A 25,933-nucleotide genomic window follows, 5' to 3' on the forward strand; every position below is an offset into this window, starting at 1 on the left:
CGCATATACACTGAAGGTAGTATGAAAATTGAGTGTAGGAAAAGCATCACAGGCACAGGAATTCCCTTCGACTCCTGCACCCCTCGGCATTTCCACTTTACTCTAGTCAGCTACAACTGGTCACACGCTCATTCTATACCTGTGACCCTGTAATCAGCCGACATTTTAAAAACAATTTAACCGTAGAAGTCTCTCATATAAAGACAAGATTTCCATCTGTTTTAAAATATTCCTGACTATTATAAACAAAGCATTTAAACCTAATTATGAAACACCTAGTAGTTCACCAGCTGGCTACATACATACATACACGTAGTGTAAGTGTAGAGACATTAATTCACTCACATGAAGAACTGCAATCTCAGCAGCTGATAGCCTGCTTGAGGAAAATTATGAAGATTTCTAAGAAGTATCATATAAGAACAAGCAAAAAGCTGTAGGAACTACTACAAGTAATAGGATGCTCTGCTCGACAGGGTAAGGAATTTGGCAAAAGACGAGTAAGGAGGACCTCGTGCTGTCGACGTGACTGCAAGAAGGTATTCTATGGCTGTGTTGAGGGCTTCACTTGATGAAGCTTACTGTCTGTCGCTTCCAGCCATTTATCCTTCCATTGACACAAGACTGTATCTCAACAGCGAGATGATAGCATGTGGGGGGTGATGGCACACTGAATGAACTTAGGATTGTGACATGCCTCCTTGGCTGCTACATTCTCCCTTTCGTTCCCCATAATATCCATTTGTCCTGACAACCAGCAGAAAGGCATCTTCTTCCCTGACTGTTTTAGTTAGTAGAGGGTGTCCTGAATATTCCGGACTACATTATTTGCTAGGTACAAGCACTGCAGAGGATAAAGGGCACTCAGAGAATATGAACAGACAAGGAATTTAGTTCACGAACCACGTCCCATCTGCTCCAATGCCCACAAGATCGGATGTAATTTCGTGTCAAAGACAGTAAAGTCTTCACATCTGCACCTTCCAGTCGACAACAAGTAATCAACTTTCTGCAACAGACTTCCAGCAGACAGACCAGTAATATTGTCTGGTGCAGAGGCTGCCGTTAACATCGCAACATGCACGGCTGCATTTGGACTGGTACCGTGACCAGAAGTGTGGAGTGCCGAGCGATGGTGTCGCACCGTGTTCAGTGACTAATCGCAGATCTGCACTAACCCAGACGGCCATCGTCAGAGAGAGTGACAGTGCCCAGAGGGTAGTTCCCATTCCTTCTATGTTTTGGAAAGAGAGGCACAGCTGTGTTACTCTGGCATCACAGTGTGGAGAGATATCAGGTATGACTTCACATTCGGATGGCACAACCGTACGTCACGAATATCCTCTATCCTCGTATGCTATCTGTCATACAACAACAGAATGTGCCGTTTTTCAACAGGACAACGCGCACCAGCACACTACGAACCGTCTGTGTGAGGTCAAAGAACTCCTGTGGCCAGTAAGATTTCCAGAATTGTACTCGATAGAATGTGTGTGGGACCAGCTCGAAGATAAGACTCCGTCACAGTGCCAGTATATCGAGGACCAGTTACGACAACAGTGGGGCAGCTTGCCTCGGGAATGGATACAAAGTCTTTAAGACATCCTTCAGATCGGAAGGAGTGCACGCGTCTGAGCCACAGCGGGTGTAATGTCACACTGATAACTGGCTCATACTGCCAAGTCCTTTGTGAATTTCACCAGGTAGTCTATGTAAGCACTGTCGTAGAAGATGCAGACAAAAATGAGGTTCTGTACCTGCCGAGAATTTAAAATGACATTACTCCCATAGTGCCATAAGTATGAAAACATAAAAACTCGTAATATATTGCACAGTACATTGTTCTACATAGGCTGATATGACACAGTCCACTCTAAAGTGAACAGTTATTCAAAGGTACACTGACAGGCAGTCACCACTGGCGGCTGATTGCACCTATTGAGATATGCAGGGGTGCTGTGCCACACTATTATGCATCTTTCGTCAGCACATTTAACATGTCTCTTGCCTCGCACAGGCTTCCATTATTTCATATAGTAAGTCATTCTGTAAAAATGAGATCCAAGCATTAATAACAAATATTTCAAGTGGCGAAATTTAAAAGTTTCAGAAGCTCGATAAAGTTGTCATCTGTCATAAAATTGCGAACTATCTGATCACTTATTTGCTATGAATATATTGCTCCATTTCATCAAATACTTGGTTGAAATTCTGCAAAATCCTCATGCTATGTAATTATGTTTGTTCAATATACTTTACTGCTCTTGTTTAGCATGTGGGTTTACGTCCATTTCCCTGTGTGCATCTGTAAAGGTACGTTTACACTGAGATACATGTATCGCGACATGTATGAGCGACATGTCAATTTGACATGTCGCGATACATCACCTCATACAAAAATTCACGGAACTTGTATGCGGACCCTCGAGCTCATACATGTCGCGTATACATTTTGTATATCGCTTTTTGGCCATATACGCGACATGTATGAGTGACATTTGAAGAACTCGCGCATGCGCAGTACTATCATTTCCTGTCGTCTTGTCGCCTGCCGCTTATTTTGACGATTAGCGCATGCGTAGTACCAGGCTCTTTGGCGGCTGTTTGAGTTTTGGAGGTGCCGACTATCGTTTTGACGTTAATGTATCTGCATAGAACATCAAAAAGTGCCATATGCAACATTATTCTTCATGTTTGCGAGGCTATTGTGCAAGTTTTATGCCAAGAAGTGAAGGTAAAAGTTTTATATATATCAGAGTATGTAATACATTCTATAATTTTTTCATGCATCTGGCACGTATATCAATTTTTTGCTATTATTCCGGCGGCCTCGCGTGATAATGTTGACAACGGATGCCGACAGTCGTGTGTGAGACGTTGGCATTAGCAATCGCGCGACAATGCAAATGTTTTGTAATGAAATCTTCGTTTCAAGAGGAATCCCCAGTGGCCAAAAAACGGAGTGTTACTGCCAACTGATCCTCTGGTGGAATCGCTTCCCGAAAGTTTGTGTTGGCTTTGGACACAAGAGGAGTCACAAGTGATAACAAACCGCGGAAATCCTCCATACTCATCCTAACATAATTTCTAAAATATGCGCCATCCTTTAGCGTTAATTCGCGAGAAACTCTCTCTGCCACCATCTACGCTTCCTCCGCCTTTTCTTCCTGTCATCTTCCAAAAGAGCAAGTGTACCAGCACATAAAAATGTTAAATCTTCCAAATCGTCGTCAAAAGCTATCGCACAGTGATACATATCAACCAGTGTAAACGCACGATCATACATGTATGAGGTTGATACTTGTCAACTCATACAAGTCGCGATACATGTCGCAAAGTCGCATATACATGTATCTCATACATGTGCCGATACAAATGGCAGTGTAAACGCACCTTAACACACGGTTTCTTGCTTGTATGTCGTATTTTTAGGGCTTCACCAGCCTCTGAAGTAGAATGGGCAGCCTCTTTCTAATGTTTTGCCACTGTGGGATCACTGCTTCCAGTCAATCTAGTGGGCTCTACACAAAATTTCCATCACAGTTAATTTTCCAGATCCTGAACCAACTGAACCTCTTGTCAAGTCCTGGCACCTACAAAATTAACTGTGGAACATGCTAGAAATTTTTTAGAGGTCAGACAGCATGTAATTTGAACACCACACTTGATGAGGAATGGCCACACATTAAAAAGGACTGCCCAGGCTGTATCACAGGCCAGCAAAGCCTTAGAAATTTACATAAAATCAAGAAACCAAGAGTTATGGATGCACTTGAAGAGATGGAAACAGACAAGCATGCTAAAAGAAAGTATACAATATACTGAATGAACAAACAGAATTACGTAACACGAAGTTTTTACAGAATTTCAACCAAATACTTGACGAACTGGAGCAGTACAAGCATAGCAATTAAATGGCCAGATAGTATACAATTACATGTATTTTATTAAGCTACAACTTCTTAAAGTTTGTGAAAGTTTTAAATTTCAGTGCTTGAAATATTTGTTTTTAATGGTTTGACCTAATTTTTAAAGAGTGACATATTATATGAAATGATGGAAGTCCAAACATATGTCTGTGTAAGTGAAACTAAACACTTATAAGATCTTAATGTTAAATGTGTCAACCAAAGATGTATTACGGCGGGGCGCAAAGCCCAGCAGACATTGATAGGTGCCATCAGCTGGGCAGTGGTGACTGTTGGAATATCTTTAATAGCTGCTCACTGTAGACTGGACAGTGTCTAACCATCGAATGTAGAGCAATGTGCTGTGTGGTATTGAGCCACAGCACATCATATCATGCCTATGTTGAGTAAGAGATGTAACAGACAGAAGTAGTTAAAACATATTTTGGAAACAAAACTGTAGTTATTGTCATTATTACAACTATCATTAATAATTGTTAATTAGTTTATTAATGTGAATGGAAAGTAAGATTTTAAACAAATATTGTTAAGTCTATTTAATGAGCACTCATTAGTGTCAGAATTGTGGTTGTTCAGAGAAATTATACTCTGAGGAGAATTTTGAAATGTAGAACTAGCCATTTCATGCGATCGGGAAAACAAGAAACATTTTACGATAATTCTGTTATTTACGGAGGTTTTTTTTTTTATATTTGTGGAGTTACTAAATTTATTCATTTAATAAATTGTTCATAAAAGCTGTTAAGCTGTGATTGATCAAATGCAAAAGATGTGGGATTGCATGGTTTAATACTAGTACCAGATTGACCATGATGTATATCAGTCAATTAGAGGACAGTAGGTCTGCATGTATTTTATGGGCTAAAGAATTGCTTTGTTTAGTCCAAAGGATTCAGTTCAGAGCTCTGATGCATTATGTTCTGATGCAGATATAAGGAGCTCTGAATAGATGTGTTAATTTCGTGGAACAATGATTAAAACTTGACATTTGAGTGCAGCATAGTGGACCTGAATGTGTGAGAAAAACAAAATCACAAAACTCCAATTTTAATATGTAAACTGTGACCAAAATTTGCATGGCATATTATTCAAGCTGTGACAGCAACCTGAACATTTGTGGTGGTCAAACTGTGTAATATTTGAGCAAGCATTCTGTCACAGATAATCTGTTTCATAATGCTGTTGGTAACGGGTTTAGTTAATTACCATAAGCTGGCTATTACGAGTGACTGTGATTGTGTGTAAGTGTTTAAACTAGAACTTAAGATCAGTATGAGCTTGGGAACATTTTTGTATCAAACAAGTGCCAATAAATCTAAGTTTTCACTCACAAACTACCTTTTACTCATTTGCTCAGTTAATGTGATACTGAAGACATTTTTGCAGCCATTGGATCCATATAATGCTACTGATTCTACTACAGCTTTTCCAATATAGAAACACCATTTATTTTTGAGAGAGAAGGCAAGTGGACCAGACTGCAGAAGAAGTAATCACCCTGAGGTAAGTGAACATTATTTCTGTAGGACGAGTGCTAGTAACTGCGACACTGCAATATGTTATAAATTTTTATGTTCACACACATATGCCATTTTGGCAGTAATGTTGTTTTAAAGTATTATAAATAAATATTTTATTTAGCAAGTTTTATAAATTTCACAAACCAGTGTGTGGGTGTACTATTACAATTGGAGCACATTCTCAGTATGTCGACGAGACTAATGTGTATTTATATTTCTGGGAGACCTGAGAAACTGAGGTTGATGGCTAGTTACTATTGAAAGTGGTCGCAAAATAACTATTTTACATCAAGAAATCTTGGTTTCTAACACTATAGAATAACCTTTAGATATTGTCTGAGCAGAGACATGTTCTAGTCCACACCTTAGACTACAGAATTTTAACTGAAATATTGGACACACAGCACCACATAGGAACACATACCATACTATAAGACAACATGTCGAAAACCTAGGCACTGCGGAAGACATTTATTTCACAGTTAGCACCAGTGCAATCTCCGGTTGCAGTTGGCACCACTACACCTGTGCCAGTCCATTAGTTTTCAAAGAGCCGATAACATTCCTAGTGGAAACAACAGTACAGAACAAGAGTACAGATTTTTATGAAGGATCAACCTGACGACAGCAAAAAAAAAAAAAAAAAGCTATTACAAAAGAAAGGTCAAGTGCTCAGAAATGTTGTTAATGTGAGTTGCAATTGTGTTCCAAAATTCTACAATGAACTGACAACACTGGCAGGTGCCAATAACTCTGTGAGCTTCCTCAAAAACCGTATTTATGACCCCCTCTGCAAAACAAATGTTACAGACACTATCCTCCCCAAAGTAGTATTTCATTATTTGTTTAATCTTTTAACTTTCTTCTGTCACATTTCGAGACAAGTTTATTCCACCACTGCCATCTGTTATATCTCGCAGCCTCTTACAAGAGGACGACGAGATGATTATTTGAAAATCACAGTAACAATCTAAAGTCATTAAAATGTACAAATTTTGCAGCACTTTGAAAAGAAATCATCCAGTATTTTTATTTTCTAATCGACCAAAAAATAATCAGTTTTCTTCTTTCTGTACAAAGATATTTTGTTATCAGAACTACACACTATGAAATTTGCCTACAGTGTTTTACCAGTACTGACCTGTTCCAACTAGCTGTTCCCGGACACAGGCACATAGTTACACCTCTGGCGTAGTAATCCTGTGCGGCATCCACGAAGTTGTAATCGGCCTGCAACCAAGTGCAAGGAAGAAACAAACTGCAATGAAATATAAAAATGACTGCTTGCTACGGGTCACAGCTGCAGGTGTAAATGAAAACTCTCACACTACTGAGAATGAAGGTCTCTTCTTCAGGTGAAAATGGAAGAGAACTGACGACCTTTTTCCTTTGGCATGACCTACCCTTCTGCCCCTCCCTTTTCAGGGTGGCTACTCAAACTTGGAAAAAAATTCCAGGTGTGAGGAGGAAGACAGGGTAATAATGAATTTTCTTTTTTTCTCAGCTGAGCTGTATATCAGCCATAAGCAGTTGTTTAGCTGCAGTTTTTAAATGTCAATAATTTATATGGAATAATATTCATATAATTAACACACTATGAGATATTAAGTATTTTAAAATTTGTGATTTATAAAACTCAATTTTAATGCTTGGTTAAAATGCAGACTTCCTTGAGATTTTACAAAATTTCTGAAATTTCCTTAGGTTTACCTAGTTTTTATTTCCTGGTAAAATTTAATTCCCTGAGAATTCCAGGTTTTCCAGAAGAATCGCCATCTTGCTTTTAACCTATCCCTCTCTCATTCCTGACATAGAAACTGTCAGTTCCGAAATCTACAATAGTGTTTGAACTTTCAAATTATTCCGTCAGCAGTACTGAAGCTACACCTCCCTGAAGTAAGAATGTCTGGTTAACACTAACACCTTGTCGAGACTGATACATAAATAAATATACCATGTCATAAGTGTGTGAAATATACAAATTTTTCTACAAAATGTATTGTTATAGACCCTTACAAAAAGAATGCATTGGGCTTGGCTGATGACAAGGGCAAAAATATTTTGTATATAAGCATTTTATTTAAGGAAATATTCGAAATTTAAGATTCAGGAAAACTACACACACTTAAAAACAAATATTTGTTTTAGAACTAATATACCTCACCTCCAGGCCCTGTTTCTCTACAATGCAAAAAGCATTATGTCTCCAGGAAATATTGCTATTCAAAACTGTAATCATCATAAAAAAAACACACCCTATTAAACTGTATAATGTAAACCTTTCAAAAATCCACTGCTACCATTCTGTAGCCATCATTCTTCTGTATCCAAAAATGTAACCTTTACTAGAAAAACACGGTAGTTAGATAACCAACACGTAATCAAAATAACCAGTTATCTAATGCATGAAAGTACTGCTTAAAATTCCATCATGTCATTATTGAATATGCAGTTGTCCTGTAGTTTAACATTTCATAAAAACCTCCTTACAGTCACTGTTCAGCATGCACACAGTAATATCTTGTAGTTGCCTACAGTTAATCGGTACAGAATGTTTGCAGTCGCACCACAGGGACAAAGTCACAAATAGTGGAGTCTCAGCAAATCACTAGAATAGAGTCATAATAAGTATTACAAATTGGCATTCATATATTTAGGATACACTCAGTGGAGATTATGTACGGTGCTGACCTTAACAAACTATGAAAACTGAGACAAACTTATCTAGGTACTAGCGACAGGAGGAACCGACTGGTTGAAAACGAAACTGGTTAGTTCAGTTCTGAATACAGTGTATGCTTCTATATTTGTTTGGTCTCAGACACAGCAGCAATGCTAAAATTTTTGTTTTTAAATAAACCTTTATTTAAAAAAATAGGCAATTTGTATGTATAATATTTCCATTGTTTTGAAAGACTGTGTTATAGAAAATGGGAACAGTGATCAGTGCTACTTTAGTAACAATACAACAAAAACAAGCAACAAACACATGGCACAAGAATTGGTACAGCTTCACTGAGAGAAGAATGTACATGCTGCCATGTGGTGTGGACTATCGGATAGTACCCACGCTCATGCAGTGTAAGAGATTTGCCTCATATGGTCTACACAGTACTTTCTCAATGATGTCATCAGACACTGCTTGTATTACAGAATGGCACCATCACTACTCTGGAAGTGCTTTATGAAGTGTGGTGTCAAAAGTTTACAAAAGGAAGGAGACACAAATAATGTACAGCATCATATAAGGAGAAAACTTAAGACTCAACAATCCATTCATAGTTTACAATAAAAATCGAAAGTTACCGATCTGTTGCTTGAGTCTACATAATATGCCTTTATCTGCTTGTAGCTTTTGAAAACAGACAAATTAAGATGAAAAATAGATTTCTTCGATCTCCGTTTTCACCCTTTAGCGCTGACTATTCGTAGTGCCCAAATAGTGGTAGGATTTTTGATTACAACATGACTTTTGAACCGAGTTTCATAAAAATTAAAATCATCAGGAGAATGCTGTGATTTTTTTTTAGTATTCAATCACTTATCAATTTTCCAGTAAAGCAGCCAATTGTGGATGGACTAAGTTTTCTTTTATTTGCCTATTTCATTTAATATTTTGAATCTATTTTTCTTGGAACTAAGGGAGTCAAAATTTTTCAATCTTTGTTCGATTTCTATGTTTACTACAGGAAATAAAAGGAATAAGATACCATAAACTGGTTATTTCAGAAATCAGTTATTTTGATTGCTTTTAACACTCAGATTAAACTAACTTTGGCAGACAGGGAGGGAGGAATAATATAACGGAAAACAGGTTGTTCCAGTGACAACTGCTATCCCTACGCTAGGTACACATAATTATTCTGAAAATACGCATTCAGTAAATGCACTTTGAACATTTACAGTGTACCTCAGTTATCTAAAATTGTGCCAAGCACCTTCACCAATCGATTCTTTTCATACGCAGTTCTCCTTCCACTCACCTGTAGCAGATGCCTGTATGAACCAGGCGGTGTGCTATTTTTCATTCCCATATTCAATCACTCACTCCAGTAGGGTCACAGTGAAGCAGGGAATGTTCTTATGGGTGCAAGATTTCATCCTTATCGGTCTCTCTACCAATTATCTCAATACGATACCGAGTAAATAATGTTTGCATGTTTGTTTCAGACTAGCACAGAGTGGCCCACCGCACAGTACTCCAGACTCGTGGGCCTCTCGGGCACGGCCCACTGCATTCGGTGCAGCTGCCTGCCGGCCCGTAGCTCTAGGCTGCCTTGCCCCATTGCAGTCCACTGCACTGGCGGGCTGCATGGCAACTCGGGTAACCCTAGGTAGATGGACGATGTGCCACACTACCCAGGAGGTAGACGTGCCTCACCCACCGTTACTGAGTAGTACACACAATCCGCCCTCACTGAAGGATATTTTTATTCACGGATGTTAGATAGGTTTTAAATGGTCACAATGAATGTTAATGACTTCACACATTACTTTTGTTAACATGATGCTCAATGTTATTCCGTCCATATTGGATATTTTGGACTCTGGAACTGTTAATGGTAGTTGGTGATTGACACAACGAGCCATAAATACTTTTGAAATGTTTTGTTTTAGTACCATAACTGGTTTTGGGCTACCATGCATGCCTTCAGATGGCTAATATTTTTTGTTAGATGTTTTGACCAACAGCATGTCGTCTGCCCCACATCGTATCAGCACTTCTCTTTGAATGTTATCACCCAGTTTTGGTGCATCTGCAAATTAGGTTGTAAACAAAACATGAGAGTCCAGCCAACAAAACAGGAGACAATATATGAAAGATACTGGTTTCTTCTTTCACTACATAGCCACAATTCTGTAGTTGCTGAGCATTCACCTTCTGTTATACAAGATGTTACCTCAGGTGTAATTATAGGGGATAGGCAAAATAATGTGAACAGTGGTCGTAATGGAATAGTTGTGTTTGACAACCAACAATGCAGGTAAGGCATGTGTGGTGCTGGAGTGTGCATGTTCAGTACGGACTAGGGATTAACGCACGCTTTGTATTTCCATTCAGAGGCCAAGGTTGACATGCAATGAAAGACCTAGTAGATTTCCATAGAGGACAGATTGTGCGGGCCCAATTAGCTCGAGCATCAGTAACCAAGACAGCCTACACAAAACATAGAAAGACATCAGCATGTAAACGTAACAGTGGACGCAAATCAAAACTAAATGACAGGGATTGTTGTACGCTACCACGAATTGTGTCAAAACAATACAAAACTATGGCAGCTAAAGTGATTGCAGAGCTCAATAGTCATCTTCGAGACCCCCTATCTATTAACACTGTCCGCTGAGAACTCCATTAAGCGAATATTCGTGGATGAGCTGCTACACTGAAACCATTAGTGACGACAACCAACACAAATAAGCATAAAACATGGCGCCAGGAGCATAAATCCTGGATGGCTGATCAATGGAAATATGTCATACGGTCCGACAACTCATTTTCATTAGTTCCAACATCGTGTCAGGTTTACATCTGGAGAAAGCCAAAGGGAGCCTATAATCCTGATTGCTTGATTCCAACAGTTAAGTATGGAGGTGGAAGTGTGATGGTGTGGGCAGCCATACCACGGTATTCTGCTGGTCTCATTATTACTCTCAAAGGCCATATTACAGCCTATGATTATGTGAACATTTTAAGTGATCAGATGCACCCCATGAGTCAAATGTTGTTCTCCAATAATGGTGCCATATTTCAAGACAATGCACATGTTCACACAGCCAGCACAATACAATTGTGGTACAAGGTGTACACAGCTGAACTGCAGCGTCTTCTCTGGCCAGCACAGTCCCTGGGCTTTAACATTATCGAACCTTTGTGGGCAATATTGGAGCACAGACTCCGGAGCAGATTTCCGCCTCCATCGTCACTACAGGAGTTGGAAGAGGTTCTGAATAAAGAGTGGCATACATTTCAGTGGAGACTATACAATCATTATATGCCATTATTCCAAGAAGAATCGCAGCTGTATTATGGACAAGTGGGGCTCCAACCCCTTATTAATAAACCATTCCCAAGTAAGTACAGGTGTTCACATTATTTTGCCAATCCCCTGTACATCTCTTACCACTTTGTGCCAGGTGGCACAACATGAATTTGGGATACTATTCCGGAAGTTGCTCCATTGTCAAGTAATGTCCAAATAAGATCCAAAAAACCTTTACCTCCTATGGTTCCATACAATCTTAAGTCTCGTGCACACATAGCCACACATTTATCGACAATTATCTCCTGAGCACGTTTAGGAATGCTTTTCCCATCCACACAAGAACCTCATTTATTAGACGCACACAGATGGCGAAAAATGTGCAAAGTGCCACTTGAGGCTTTAGTACGAGTGTAAATTTCACCAAACAGCAAATAAAATTAACATTTCTCCCCACCACTATTCAGTACGGGCTTAAATGGCACCCAAATTGAACTTTTTTAGATTTGTTTCATGCTTTGTAGTTCTATTTTCATGATTGAATAATTTTTATTTTTCTTCCCCTTTTCTTGACACGCTCTCCCTTCTTTGTAAATCAAGTTTAGTTTCCACACCCATTTTCTGTCTTACGAAAAAATGGAGAAGTCGCACCACTCCACTAAGCACTGCTCGGCCCTTGGGGTGACGTCACAGACTCGCTTCGTCTGAGACTGTTACAATATAGTGCAGAAAGAGTTGGCGGCCTTGGCCCATGTTCACGACAATGGTTTGTTTCTGTCGTATTTGAAGCAGCTATTAACTTTATTTTTATGGTCACAATCTAAAATTATAATGTCTCAAAAAATTATTTCAATTTTATTTACATAAATCTAAAAAGACTCTGTGAACATACCAAAACTTCTGACTCAATTATTTAAAAAGATTAATTTTTCTTGTAAACACTCTACACAAGACCTTTCACTGTACAAGTATCGCCGACTGGTCAGTCTTCTCTTCTGTATTTGTAGAAAATGGAGTTAACTGGATTCAATTGTATAGTTCAGTCCTGTGGCCGAAAGTACCTTTTGTTTTAATCATCAGAGCATGAATAATTAGTGTGTCTGACAATATGGAAGAAATTAATTCGTAAGGTAGTAAAAAAATAGCTAGTTCCATTTGCAGCTTGAAATAACCAAATTGTTTGTCTCAAATAAAGTTTTGTGGAGGCCGACGATACAAAAGATAATTAAAAATATGTTTTGTTTCCTGTTCTCAAATATTGCAATATATGAGTTATCTGGTATAAGATGCAATTAAAATTTATCCTCGAGTCCATAGGTGAGAACAGCAATAAGGGCATTGCAATGGAGAAGAGTGTGTGTGTGCACATGCGCGCTCTACCATATCCCACTTCATGTTTATGTGCCTACCTTCTGCTTGACCACCCCACAGCACAGTGATCAGTTATCTTGACTTGTTCAAAGGTTACACAAAATTAAACTGCAAATGTACATGCACATGCACACACAAACTTTTGATGAAGCTGCACTTTTCAAATGTAATCTGCGGTTGCTGAAAACAACAGATTTGAATAGAGCCAAAACAACTAATTTGAAAGAAACAATGGACGGAGGCAAATACAGTCTGCTGCTGAGAAGCATTTTTGTGTCAGAAATCGTGTTGACACTGATTACTCGTTCACATACGAGTGAGGTAAATACATCAAACCGTCATCTTTTTCAGTGTAACAATACTTCAAGAATAATAATGGACAAATTCTTAATTTTTCTGGCTACAGTGTCAGTAGCTGCTAGATAAATAGTTTATTAATTCTGGAGTCTTACATACAACTGGGCTGCCAATATGTGCTTCTTTTCCGAGTCCTCCTTTTCTCCAGCCCCAAAACATGTGTTTAGTCTCATTCATCACATTGCGACTGGTGGGGAGTTGGGGTGGGAGATGTGGCCTCGTGGACAGTTTTCACCCTTTTCTCACTTACAGTAAGGATTCGATTTGATGCCAGTGGGTTTCATAAGAATTTTCACTGTCGGCATTGTGCTGTACATAAAAAATAAAAACCAGAGTCCTGGATGAAATACAGATGAAACATGTAAGCATGCAACACATCGCTCTGCAAGTGAGAAACAGGAGGTGGAACACCGACCCCAAAAAGCTTTAAGCAATGAGATGCAACATGCACGATGCTAAGAAACCGCCTTTAAGCACACACTGTTACTACTACAAATACAATACCCATAGCAATTACTGCCACTAAACACTTCCCTTTTATGCAACAACTAATAGAATGCGAACGTTGAAACGTGATGAGGCAAGGCCGACAACCGAGTTTACTAGGGCAACACTTTTCGGACGGTGGAGTAGCGATGGGAAAAACTGACCAGTTAAATCGATACTGGTATTTCAGTTCTGAATACCCAATATTTTTCAGTATTTATTTGGTCTCAGTTATAGTAAGTATTTTTCCTTTTTTTACTAATTACTGAACAAAAAATTGAAACATCAGTTAGCCATAGAAGCAGTGCTATACTTTTTCATTTTTAAATAAACCTGTTTTAGAAATGAGTTATTTTTATCCATAAAATATGCACTGCTTTGAAATTTTGTTTTTTATGGGAAGTAGGAAAAGCAATAACAACAATGCAGACAGAAATGAGAAACAGAGACATGGCTTAATAATTGTTACAGCATTGCTGAGACAGTAGCATACCTGTTAGCATGTGACCTATTAGATAGCCCACATGTACACGCCCTGTGCAAGATGACTTAACAATGAAATATGGTGCTTCATTTGCTTTAAAAGGTTAAACAGTTGTCTGCCTTTTCTATTTAATAATAAGAGAAAGAAAATTATAATAACAGTAATATGTAGCTGATCTGCAGTCTGTGTCTACGTAATATGCCTTTATCCGCTTGTAGCCTTTGAACATGGACAAATCAACAAGAAAAATAGAGTTCTCCAACTTCAGTTTTCACCCTTTAACATAGACTATCCGTAAAGTTGAAAAGTGTTATGATCCCTGGTTACAGAATGATTTTTTAGCATAGTCTCAAAAAATTAGAATCAATAGGAGAATACTGGTGCTTCTTTCTAGTATTCAACAACTATTCGCTTTCTGAGAAAAACAGCGAATGATGAGAGACTAAGTTTTCTCTTACTTGCTTATTTAATTTAATATTTTGATTCTATGTATCTCAAAAGTAAGAGAATCAAAACTTTTTCAATCTCTGTTTGATTTCTAGATTTATTACAGGAAATAATAGGAATTAAAAAAATGAAAGTAAGTTATTTCAGAAACTGGTTATTTTGAGAGGTTTTAGCAGTCAGGTCAATGATATTCCTACAGTGGAGTGGCAGGGAGTGAGGGGTGGCAGGGAATGAGGGAGAGAACTCATACCTGGAAGCCATACTGCACGAGTACCACATTGGAAGGCAGTGCTGGTGCGGCTGGCTGCAGTGAGTTGGCACACAGCATGAGGGTGACAGAGGGCGGTAGTGACAGCAGATGCCACAGCTGACGTGCCGCCCCCTCCCGGCCACCCCCGCATGCCCCCTCATTGGCTGGCGGCAGCAGCAGGCTGCACAGCTTCGGCCCGACGTGGACGTACCTGCAAACCCCGTGACGTTCAACACCCGGCACAACTTTTGCCAGGTACGGTGTTATTTTCCAAACTCCTAGTAACTACCACAGATTCAAGATTCACTATTCGTTACTGTTTATATGAAGTACAATTCTAAAGAATATGCCTGAGCTAGACACTCTCTTCCTTTTGTATCCGTAGCTGATAACAAGAAAGTCACTCATTTTGCTGATCCTCATCCAAAATAAAAGCTCTCATCATCAAAATCTAGCTCCTCAATCTTGGGGGAAGGGAAGGGAGGAGGAGGGAGATAATCTTCAAATCTGGAGGAAAGAAATAGAAAACAAGGTAGCTCAAGAAATGACAAAACTGTGTTCAACAACACTGAAAAAGAGTACGATTTCAGAATGCACGAGGCTGTTACGAACAAGTGATGAAAGGGAACATTACAACAACGCGAAATGGCAGTCAAATTCCCGGGAAATGGCAGTCACATTCCCAAATCTGCCAGAAAAAAAAATTCAGTTTATTGCAAGTAATACCTGGGTAAAGAGCTTCAAATGTAAACATTCAACAAGACAGCAAAAAATTCACTAAATTCGTCAGCAAACTTGATGTTGCCACTCTGGGACAAACAGTGGAACCAGCTTCAACTTTTATTGTATAATTAACATTGGCTACACTGGATTCCAGCATGAATAATTTATATGTGTAACAGGTCACTGGATTACAGAGGCACGAGGATGGTTTTGGTGCAAACCTCAATCTGTTAGAAACCACCCGCTCCTGCAATGCACAGCACATTTTAACCGGTTCAGGGGAGCTGCTACCCCTCATATTTTTATGTATGTGAGAGGCACCTAGTAAATTTTGTCCCCAAATTGCTAGTACTGTTAAGAAATTACAAGAAGAGTACAATAATTCTGTCATTAGTTTCTCTACATCAGAAAAACTAACAAAAGATATTTCTGTAAAACTCTTGGAGCCAACATTAAAGCCTTAAGTTGCTAACAATAAATTCCTTCTATTGGTGGATTCATCGTATGGCCAAGCAGATTTGCCATTGCACAATAAGGCATTCATACGTGAGATGGTAGGATAACATGTATTACGAAGAGCATTCCAACCACATGACTCCTCTTGTTCAACCCTGAGATATACATTTCCATTTCCATCATGAAGTAAAAATCTAATTAAAAAGATTAAAAAGTGCTCCCCAATCGCTACTACAATGGTGAGAATTATCGTCAATGGAAGATGCAATGATTCGGTTTGCCCAGTATGCATCAGAATTCAGAGGTGAGATTTTCATTTAAAAACCTAAACGAAGTACGCTTTCCACTGAAGCATATTTAAGAAAAATATCCTTATTTAAAAAATGCTTTCATAAACTGTGCATTGTTTGAACAATATTTGTTTTAAATGCTTCTTTGGTGATTATCATCCCAGAAAATGTAATGCACCTTTTAATAATAAATAGAAAGCAGGTAATGCATCGCTAAAACTTTTGAAAATTTTTCTTTCATTCAAAACTTCACCCAATTACTGTTTACTCCAATCTTATGTGAACAGAATATATCAAATATATGTATATGAACTGAACGCAGATAGGCACAGCAAAAAGACAATCAAAAAGTGAGCTTTAGGCCAACGTTGAAAATAGACAACACACACACACAAAAGACCAAGAGCTCACTTTTTGACAGTCTTTTTGCTGTGCCTATCTGTGACTCAGCAACTCTGCTATATCACAAGTAGCAACTATCATTTTCACGATACTACACATCATCTGACTAACAAATCCATCAAGCTTGAAACTTTTACACTGAGGTGACAAACATCATGGGATAATGATATACACATATACAGATGGCAGTAGAATTGCATACACGAGGTATGAAATGGCACCGCAGTCGCGGAGCTGTCATTTGTACTAAGGTGATTCACGTGGAAAGATTCCTAAGGGATTATGGTTGCACAACTAGAATTAACAGACTCTGAACACAAAATGGTAGTTGGAGCTAGACGCACAGGACATCCCACTTTGGAAATTGTTAAGGAATTCAATATTCTGTGATCTACAGTGTCAAGAGTGTGACAAGAACACCCGATCTCTGGCATTACCTCCCACCACAGACAATGCAGTGGCCGACGGCATTCGCTAATGATCGAGAGCAGCAGAGTTTGCATACAGTTGTCAGTGATAACAGACTTGCAATATAGCAGAAGATAACCGCAGAAATCAATGTGGGATGTACAACCAATGTATCCGTTAGGACAATGTGGCGATATATGGCATTTGTGGGCTATGACAGCAGATGATTGACAGGAATGCCTCTGCTAACAGCACAACATCACCTGCAGCGCCTCTCCTGGGCTTGTGACCATATCAGTTGGACCTAGACGAGTTGAAAACCGTGTTCAGGTAAGATGAGTCCCAATTTCAGTTGGTAAGAGCTGATGCTTGGGTTTTAGTGTTGCAAAGAACCCACAAAGCCATGGAACCAAATTGCTAACAAGGCACTGTGCAAGCTGGTGGTGATGTCATAATGGTGTGGGCTGTTCAACTATTCAAAGACCATTTGCAGTCATTCATGCATTCATGTTCCAAAACAACTATGTCATGTCGCCAGGCCAAAACTATTTCAATTGGTCTGAAGAAAATGCTAGAGCATTTGAGCGAATGATTTGGCCACCAAGACTGCCCGACATGAATCTCATCGAGCATATATGGGACATAATCCAGGGGTCAGTTCATGCAAACGTCCTGCACCAGCAATGCTTTCGCAACTGTGGTCGGCAACAGAGGCAGAAGGGCTCAACATTTCTGCAGGGGATTTCAAATGACTAGCTAAGTCCAAGCCATGCTGAGCTGCTGCACTACACTGGGCAAAAGGAGGTCCAACACGATATTAGGAGGTATCCCATGACTTTTTCACCTCAGTATAAAGCTTCCCAAATTGACTGTTGGTGATGTGATTGTAAATAGGAAATGTAGAGGAATGACCACAACTAAACTTGGGACCAGGGAGACCTCACATATTGAGGAGTAGGGACCGTCGAGCACTGTGGAGGGCACCTGCAGAAATATCGCACAAAATCAGAGGACAGAGAGAAGAACGACTCTCGAGTTCATACTTGAGGTTGGGGAAGCTGGCGAGTATCTCCTGGAAGCTGGGCCACATGTCGGCCAGGTCGTCGTAGACGGCACTGTTGTCCACGTCCAGCACCGGCACCACCGTGATGAAGCGGTCCTGGCAGTACCGGTCCAGTGACACCATGTTGCTGTGAACAAAAAATTTCCCTTCTAATCGTCAGCACTTAAGCTGTATTTGAAACTATTAAACTCTGTGACAGATTTCAGGTCTGTGACCACAGCAACTGGGAGCCACAGGTCTCATGTTTCAAACAACAGATGGGAGTGCTGTAACTCCAGCATGTAGATTCACTAATAAAGAGGGCAGAATGTACAGGGTGACTGACAAGAATAGGAAATTTTGGAATGGTGATTGATGGACGAATACAGTTGCTTTACACATATTTATTTACATCTATGTATAGTACAGTGTATGACATTATTGAACGTAATATTCAAAATGTGAGCTCCCATTAGCGCACACATTCCCACAATCTAATAGAAACTTGACTTATTTCAATATGAATCCTGGAGATTTCCTCTCACATTCTTGCTTTAAGTTCTTTGGTGGAGCAGGTTGAGTACAGCAAACCATGATATTAATGTGGCCCCACAAGGAAAAAAATCACATGCTGTGATGTCACTTTGTCACTTGATCTCGGGTGCCACGTAATGTGACAGTGCCTTGAAATGATATGGTTACCTAACACTTCTTGCACAGTTCCCAGCAATACCATGCTTTATATGAGATTGCTATGTCATGTTGAAACCAACTACTGGCATGAAAATGGGGCAGTTTAAGCACAACAAATATTTCCACGATGGCAACATACCAAACAGATGTTACAGCGCTTGCACATCCATCATCAGCTTCAAAAAAGTAGAACCTATAATGTCACTCTGTGACATTGCATGCCATGCAGTAATTTCACTGCTGTGCAATGAACACTCACGTACCTGAGATGGATTTTGCTTGGAATAATATTAAAAAATTCTGTCTACTGACACAGCTATTGAAGTGGAAGTGAGCTTCATCCAATATCCACAGGTTGTTAAAAAAATTGTTGTCACCGTGGACGTTTGCTAACATGTGTTCGGTATATTGTCTATGCATTAGCAGATCATTAGGATGAAGTTGCTGAATGGTCTGCAGCTTGTATGGCAGAAACTTCAAATTCACCTTCTCTATCTGTTGAACATTCGAACGATGCACCTGTAGAGGCTCCGAGTGACTTCAAACAGAGTGCTGTGGGCTTTTTATGAAAGCAGTTCACACAGCCTCGATACTGTCTCCTGTGTGAGCAGCTCGGGGTCTCTCTGCAGATTGTTTCTTCAATGCAGAGAGGGAACATGACCATTCTGTCCGATGTCGAAATTCTCAATGTGTGGCATCTGCACTTCCATTTTTATAATATGCTTTTACCACAAAGTGCTGAAATAAGCTCTAATCTTTAATAAGACAAAATGGTTCCTGGGCCTACTAAATGAAGTCAGCTCTCTGCAGCAAATACCAAACACAAATTCAAATCTAATGAGTAATGTCAATATCATTACATTATATCCTTTTGTGCTGTGGAGCAATATGGAGAAAATGATGACTCTTAAATCAGTACAGTTTTCCAGCTGCCTAACACAACAGAAGGCATTTTGTACCCCATGAAGCATATTTGTGACCTCAGAGTCTCAACCATTTACAGCATCCTGTGGGAATGTGGCACCAACCCAGTAAGACAATGTAACTGAAATGTCTCCTAACACAGTACCGAGTGCTGGCAGTTTGTCAAGTATGGGAATCTATTAAAGTTTACTGTTGTCAAATACAGCACGAAAGCACAAAATCGCAACTGAAGAGATGCAGATTCCAGTCCACACTTTAAGCTACTGGGACTCATTTATCAAAGAGGCTGTGAAAGTTAGAATGTGTGTCAACAGCTATAAGATAGATATGAGAGCCACACAGACCAATGAATGGAAGTGGGCAATAGACACAAAGAATTCATACGAGTATGTCCTGTATGTCCGCAGCTTGTGGTCTCGCGGTAGCGCTCTTGCTTCCTGAGCATGGGGTCCCACGTTGGATTCCCGGCGGAGTCAGGGATTTTCACCTGCCTCGAGATAACTGGGTGTTATTGTGTCATCTTCATGATCATCATTCATCCTCCTTACGGTTGAAGGAAGGCAATGGCAAACCCCCTCCATTAGGACCTTGCCTAGTACGGCAGTGCGGGTCTCCTGCATCATTTTCCTACGCTCTGTCAAGGAGTATGGGACTTCACCACCATGTCCTGTATAACACTAGGGCTATTAAAACTAAATAAATACTCGCAGCTCAGTGGCACCTTTGCAGTTGGGAAAGGTGACACCAAGTGTCACATTGTGTCAGTCAGCTCTGTTTTGTTCCTCAGTGTGTAAGCAAAAAGTGACTGAAATAGATTGTGTTACTGTAGCTCCTGTCAATCATGACGTACGTCATGCCATTCTCTTCCTGAAAGTGGACTATTGTGTGCATGGGGATGGGCTTATGAGTAATGGTGTCACAAGGTAGTGGAGCAGACAATTTGAGGCTGGTCATACATGAAAGAGGTCAAGGAAGATGTTCACATGTGGCTGATGACCTTGTGCGTGAGATACATCAGTTTACATTTTTTTTAAAGTTTTTGAAGATGTTCCTCAGATTCCAAGGACAACAATCTTTTAACTCTGCCACAAAAAGGTTAATTTATCATAAGTTTTGTGCACAGTCAGTACATAGGTATCTAACCGACGTCCACAAAACTGAAAGAGTTAGTTCAACTTTACATTCCCTAAGTACTATCTTGAAGAGCGGGATGAATTTCTGTAGAGAACTGCGACTGGCAATGAGATATGGGTACAGTATGTGATCTCTTAAACTGAGGAACAGTCCAAACAGCAGACGCACTCTCATTCTCCCAAAAAAATTCGAGGAGACACTGTCAAACCTTAAAGAGACAGTTGCAGTTTATAATTAGTAGCACAGGAATTTTGACAACACATTTCACGAGAGTAAGATGTGAGAATGCTGAGAGATCACAGGTTGGTGGACTTTTACAAAGCTCCGAAGGTCAGTCCAAAACAAATAGTGCAGGGTGACTACCAGATGAATCGGCCTCCTTTAGGATAACTCACTAGGGACGGTGATTATCACTTAAGCAACAGGTTTCCATTTACACGGATTTTGTCCATCTCCAGTTTAACTTGGCTGCTAAAACCACTCAAAATCAGCAGTTGCTGAAATAACAATTTTTTGTTGGGGTTATTTGCAATAATACACTGTAGACATCGCACAAAGGTTGAAAAATTCTACAGCTCCCAGTAACTTTTTGTACATTACATGTTTCGAGATACACAGACTCAATATATCTAATAAAATAGGTAAATAAAAGGAAAACAGTCCATCTGCCATTGCTGCTTTTCTTGAAAAGCAGTGAGTGTTTGAAATTATAAAAAATTCACCACTATTCTCTGGTGATTCTAATTTTTTGTATCACTGTTAAAAATCATGTTGTAATCCAGGATTGTACCACTTTTTGGGGATTACAAATGGTCTGTGCTAAAAGGTGAAAACTAAGCTTTGAGAAATCTATTTATCATGTTAAATTGTCCTTTTCGAAAGGCTGGAAGGCGATAAAGGCATATTATGTGGACACAGGCAGCAGAATATCTTTTTTCTATTTCTATTATAAACTCTGAATGAACTGCTAAGTTTTTAATACGAGGGGCATAGAAATAAGTAATGCAGCATATTTTTTTCCTGAAAGCAGGTTAGCTTTATTCAGGATTCCAATATGCCATATTATTACTGACTCTTTTGACTACAAAACCCTATTTTCCAACATAATCTCCTTTTTATGTGATGGCCTTATACAACCTTACTGGGAGAGCCTGTATACCTACATGGTACCACCTTACTGAGTGATGGCAGGGTCGACAACTTGCTGCATCAAGAGCCACCCCATCATCCACATACCGCAGCCTTCACTTGGCCAAACAGATTGAAGTTGGAAAGTGCAATATCCGGGCTGTAGGGTGGAGGAAGAAGAACAGTCCAATGATGTTTTGTGAGCTGCTCCGAAGTGTGCATACTTGTGTGTTGTCAAGAAGAAGGAAAAGTTCGTTTGCAATTTTGCTGCAACAACCACACTCAAGTTGTTTCTTTAATTCCATGAGGGTAGCGCAACACACTTAAGAGTTGATCACGGAGCCATGGGGGAGGACACCAAACAGAATAACTTCTTTGGAGTCCCAGAAGACTTGTCACCCCGGCTCAATTGTCTGAGGGTGCGGCTTTGAAGTTTCTCTGCGGACGAACAGTGGTGTGGCACCACTCCGTGGAATGCTGTTTTGTTTCTGGTTTGAAGTGGCAAACCAGTGTTTTGTCACCTGTGATAATAGTTTTTTTTTCTCCCCCCCCCCCCCCTCCCAAATGTCGCACACACCTTGTAATGTGTGAGAAATTCTGTACAGATGATATTTCATCAATCTTTATCGTCTTCTGTTAGGCTGCAAGAAATCCAGTGGGCACACACCTTTGAGTACCCAAACTGCTGGATGAGTGTGTCACCACTACCAATAGAGACATATAGTTGTGCAGTGAGTTGTTTGACTGTGATCTGTCGATTACCTCAGCGTTGAGTGTGACATTCCAACACTGCAGTCACAGCTGTGTGTGGCTCGTAGACACGTGGGAAAGCAGACAGGTTTGCATGATCTTGTTGAAAGATGACAGACGCCTCACCCAATGACTCACTGTGCTTCTGTTCACTGCCAGCTCTCTGCAGACCTTCTGCAAGAGCTTATGAATATCTGTGATGCTCTGGTTTTTTGCCAAATGAAACTCGACAAAAGATCTCTGCTTGGAAAGCACCTCTGCTAGAAATGCTGTTTTGAAGGCTACTTATAGCGCTTCCATCTATTAAAACTTCTTGAAACTACAGGACTACAGGAGCTGAAGCAGGAATATTCCATGATGGCCACAACAAATTCCACATTTTTTAACTCAAATTAGCTGAGAAAAAAAAGTGTGTTGCATTACTCATTGATCATCTTCTATATTACTATTGCCATATTTCCATTCTCTTTTATTACTGCATAGAAATGGTCGACAAATTATAGCCTTTTGTGTAAAATTTGTAGCATTCTTTATTTTTTTTATTATTTCAAATGAAAAAGCCATTTTTAGTCAAATATATATTTTTACTTTTTTGACTGCAATCTGAAAACAAATAATCTTTTGTTGGCAAAACCAAAAATACTCCTCTAAAAGATCTGAATGAACACTTTAGACAGTGGACAACATGCAATGTTTACCATGAACAGTAACGTCACAATAGTTGAAATTTCAATAATAAATTAATCCAATGGCGAATATTTATTTTTCAATCTGTTCATAAATACTTGTGCCATAATGTTTTGATATGTAAGTTAATTCCTTTCATTAGAAACAATATCATTCAAAGATGATAGAAATCAGTCAGAAGCCACAGAACATCCTATCAAATTCATTTTTTTAAAAAAAAACTTCTATCTAAAACCAAAAATTTTAGCACCTATGGTATTGCAAACTGATGCTTCAGTTTTTATACACTGTTATCAGTAAAACTGAAGAGTACTTGTTATAACGGAAATCAAACGAATGCTGAAAAATACCAGTTATTCAGAACTGGTATCAGTTCTAACTGATCAGTTTTTCACATCCATACAATGTGTTAACCTATATAATACGTCAAACAAAGGCAAAGCTGTGAACTTAAGGTTGGAAGATTTTTCAATATCCTTCCTATAGTCTGGACTCAGCTCTAAGTGACTTTCATCCTTTCCCCAAGATAAAGGCCCGAGTGGCTACTCAGCACTTCATGAGTGATGATGAGTTCAGTCATATTGTCAACACTCTTTCACAAAGGGATAAACAACCTAGTGTCACACTAGAACACATGTTTGAACTCAGGCGGCAATTATGTGGAGAAGTAATATCAACATGTAAGTACAGATTGCAGATTATCTAATTTTTTCTTTTTTAATAGCGAATTAATAAATCAGAAAAGTTCCGCACAACAGCTTGATTCTGCACAGTCTCCAGTCGCAGTGGCACTGCTCTATTACATCTGTGTGATTCCACAACTTTTTCAGGCGGTTGGTTTCCTGGAGAAGACAATAATGGTTATTGTGGAAATCTAGGAATTTCTAAAGAAGTGACACCAGAAGAGTTTCCTGAAGGTTGTTTCGAACACTACAATGTTTTACTACGCACAGTCCTTCTGAGGGTAGTATCCTGAAGTCTTGCTCCGACGAAAGAACTGACTTACCAGCTAGTTATAGGTGAACCTACAGCTTAATGTGGACTGCGAACTTTGGTACAACTTGGCATTTTTCACATTAAAAAACAGTGTCAGTTACTGCACCGATGGGTGCAAACCTGCAGTTGTCATATCAGTTTATGCAGAACAACCGTGTCTGGTGGTTAAATAATCTTCCTCCTGTGAACACTGGCATGCACATAACTGAATACAAATTGTGTATTTTACTGCTACTTCAGCCTCAAGAGCATTTTTGTAAGATATGTTCAGCCATAACTGCTTGCTGTTGAGCTCCATATACTTACTGTCCACATCACATAGACCCAAATTCCCTTTCACATTCTGCTGCGAAGTCTATGAGAAACCCTTAAGTTTATTCACACTAATTACAAGTTGCCTTCAACAATTGTTACCTGCACTCATTACTTCCACCACTGACAATTTTCTTTACCAAACGCTACACATAAAAAAATTATTCCAAAGTCCAGCAATGTGAGAGAGTTACTAACAATATTTTTATTATTTAGTTCTCTTCAATTCACATTTGTGCAAAATGAACTCTGTCAATTTGTATTGTCACTAGGTTGTGAACCGTCCACTGCACCTAAATTTGATTTGGTCTGTAAATTATGTGTGATTAACATTTATATGACGGTGATTTGCGACTTTGACACGTCCTGAGCAAATAGTTTTACAGCAATCTAACATCAACTGCTTTATACAACTGGACCTGTGGATATGGCAGCCTATTGTCCCCGAGGCTGCAGTGCCTCACGGCACAAGGCAGACATGCTGGCAGCATCACTTCCCATGATTAGCAGCTGCTGAAGGCTGCTTTTGCAGTCACCCTATCCCAAACAAAATCGTGCAGTGACACTTTTAGAATCTCAAAGGGCAGCTGTGAGAACCTCTGCTCAGGGGCAATTTCTAACATAAAATGAGTACTCTATCGTATTCTTCTCTACTTGCCATCCACCAATTGCCATTCAGTGACAGTTCCGCAATGTAATGCTTCAGACAATGTCTTATGGAATGGCTCATCTTCTCACTGGAAGTAAATCATACAAGAGACATCCTTTTGGTACGACCCAGCAAGGAGAAGCGGGAACGACCTCGCTGACCCCTCGCAGCCATCGGTGATTCTCAAATGACGGCGAGAGCTGTGAATTTATTTTCGACAGTGGCAAACTTTCTGGTACCAGTTAAAACACTAGCTACGAAAAATGTAACATTAGGGAACTACTCTGAGTCTGGCCAAAATATAAAATGGTCTGATACCTCTGCTGCTGCCAAGAAAACGAATGGCAACAGGCCACTGATACTGAGGGAGTGCTCCAGACGAGCAAGTGGAAACTACGAGTGGAGCAATGCTGAGCCTACTCAGTCTCTGTACCTTCACACCGTAAAGAAACTTGACGAAAAGAGCTGGTTTGGTTACACATGTTGTACACAGTACTTGAAGCCGTGGATCGCG

General features: G+C 39.6%; 1 protein-coding gene across 3 annotated transcripts in view; it reads right to left on the reverse strand.

Moving 5' to 3' along the window:
- Nucleotides 1-25,933, reverse strand: part of LOC124717315 — a 148,101-nt gene that overhangs the window by 43,550 nt on the left and 78,618 nt on the right. For all 3 annotated transcript variants that reach the window (XM_047244148.1, XM_047244147.1, XM_047244146.1), the window contains exons 12-14: nucleotides 18,148-18,294; nucleotides 14,826-15,036; nucleotides 6,591-6,679 (exon numbers count right to left, since the gene is read on the reverse strand). In XM_047244148.1, the coding sequence (XP_047100104.1) occupies nucleotides 6,591-6,679; nucleotides 14,826-15,036; nucleotides 18,148-18,294 (447 nt within the window). The remainder of the gene's footprint in view (nucleotides 1-6,590; nucleotides 6,680-14,825; nucleotides 15,037-18,147; nucleotides 18,295-25,933) is intronic.

The sequence above is a fragment of the Schistocerca piceifrons genome, chromosome 9 (genome assembly GCF_021461385.2).
Source record: "Schistocerca piceifrons isolate TAMUIC-IGC-003096 chromosome 9, iqSchPice1.1, whole genome shotgun sequence".
Lineage (NCBI taxonomy): Eukaryota > Metazoa > Arthropoda > Insecta > Orthoptera > Acrididae > Schistocerca > Schistocerca piceifrons.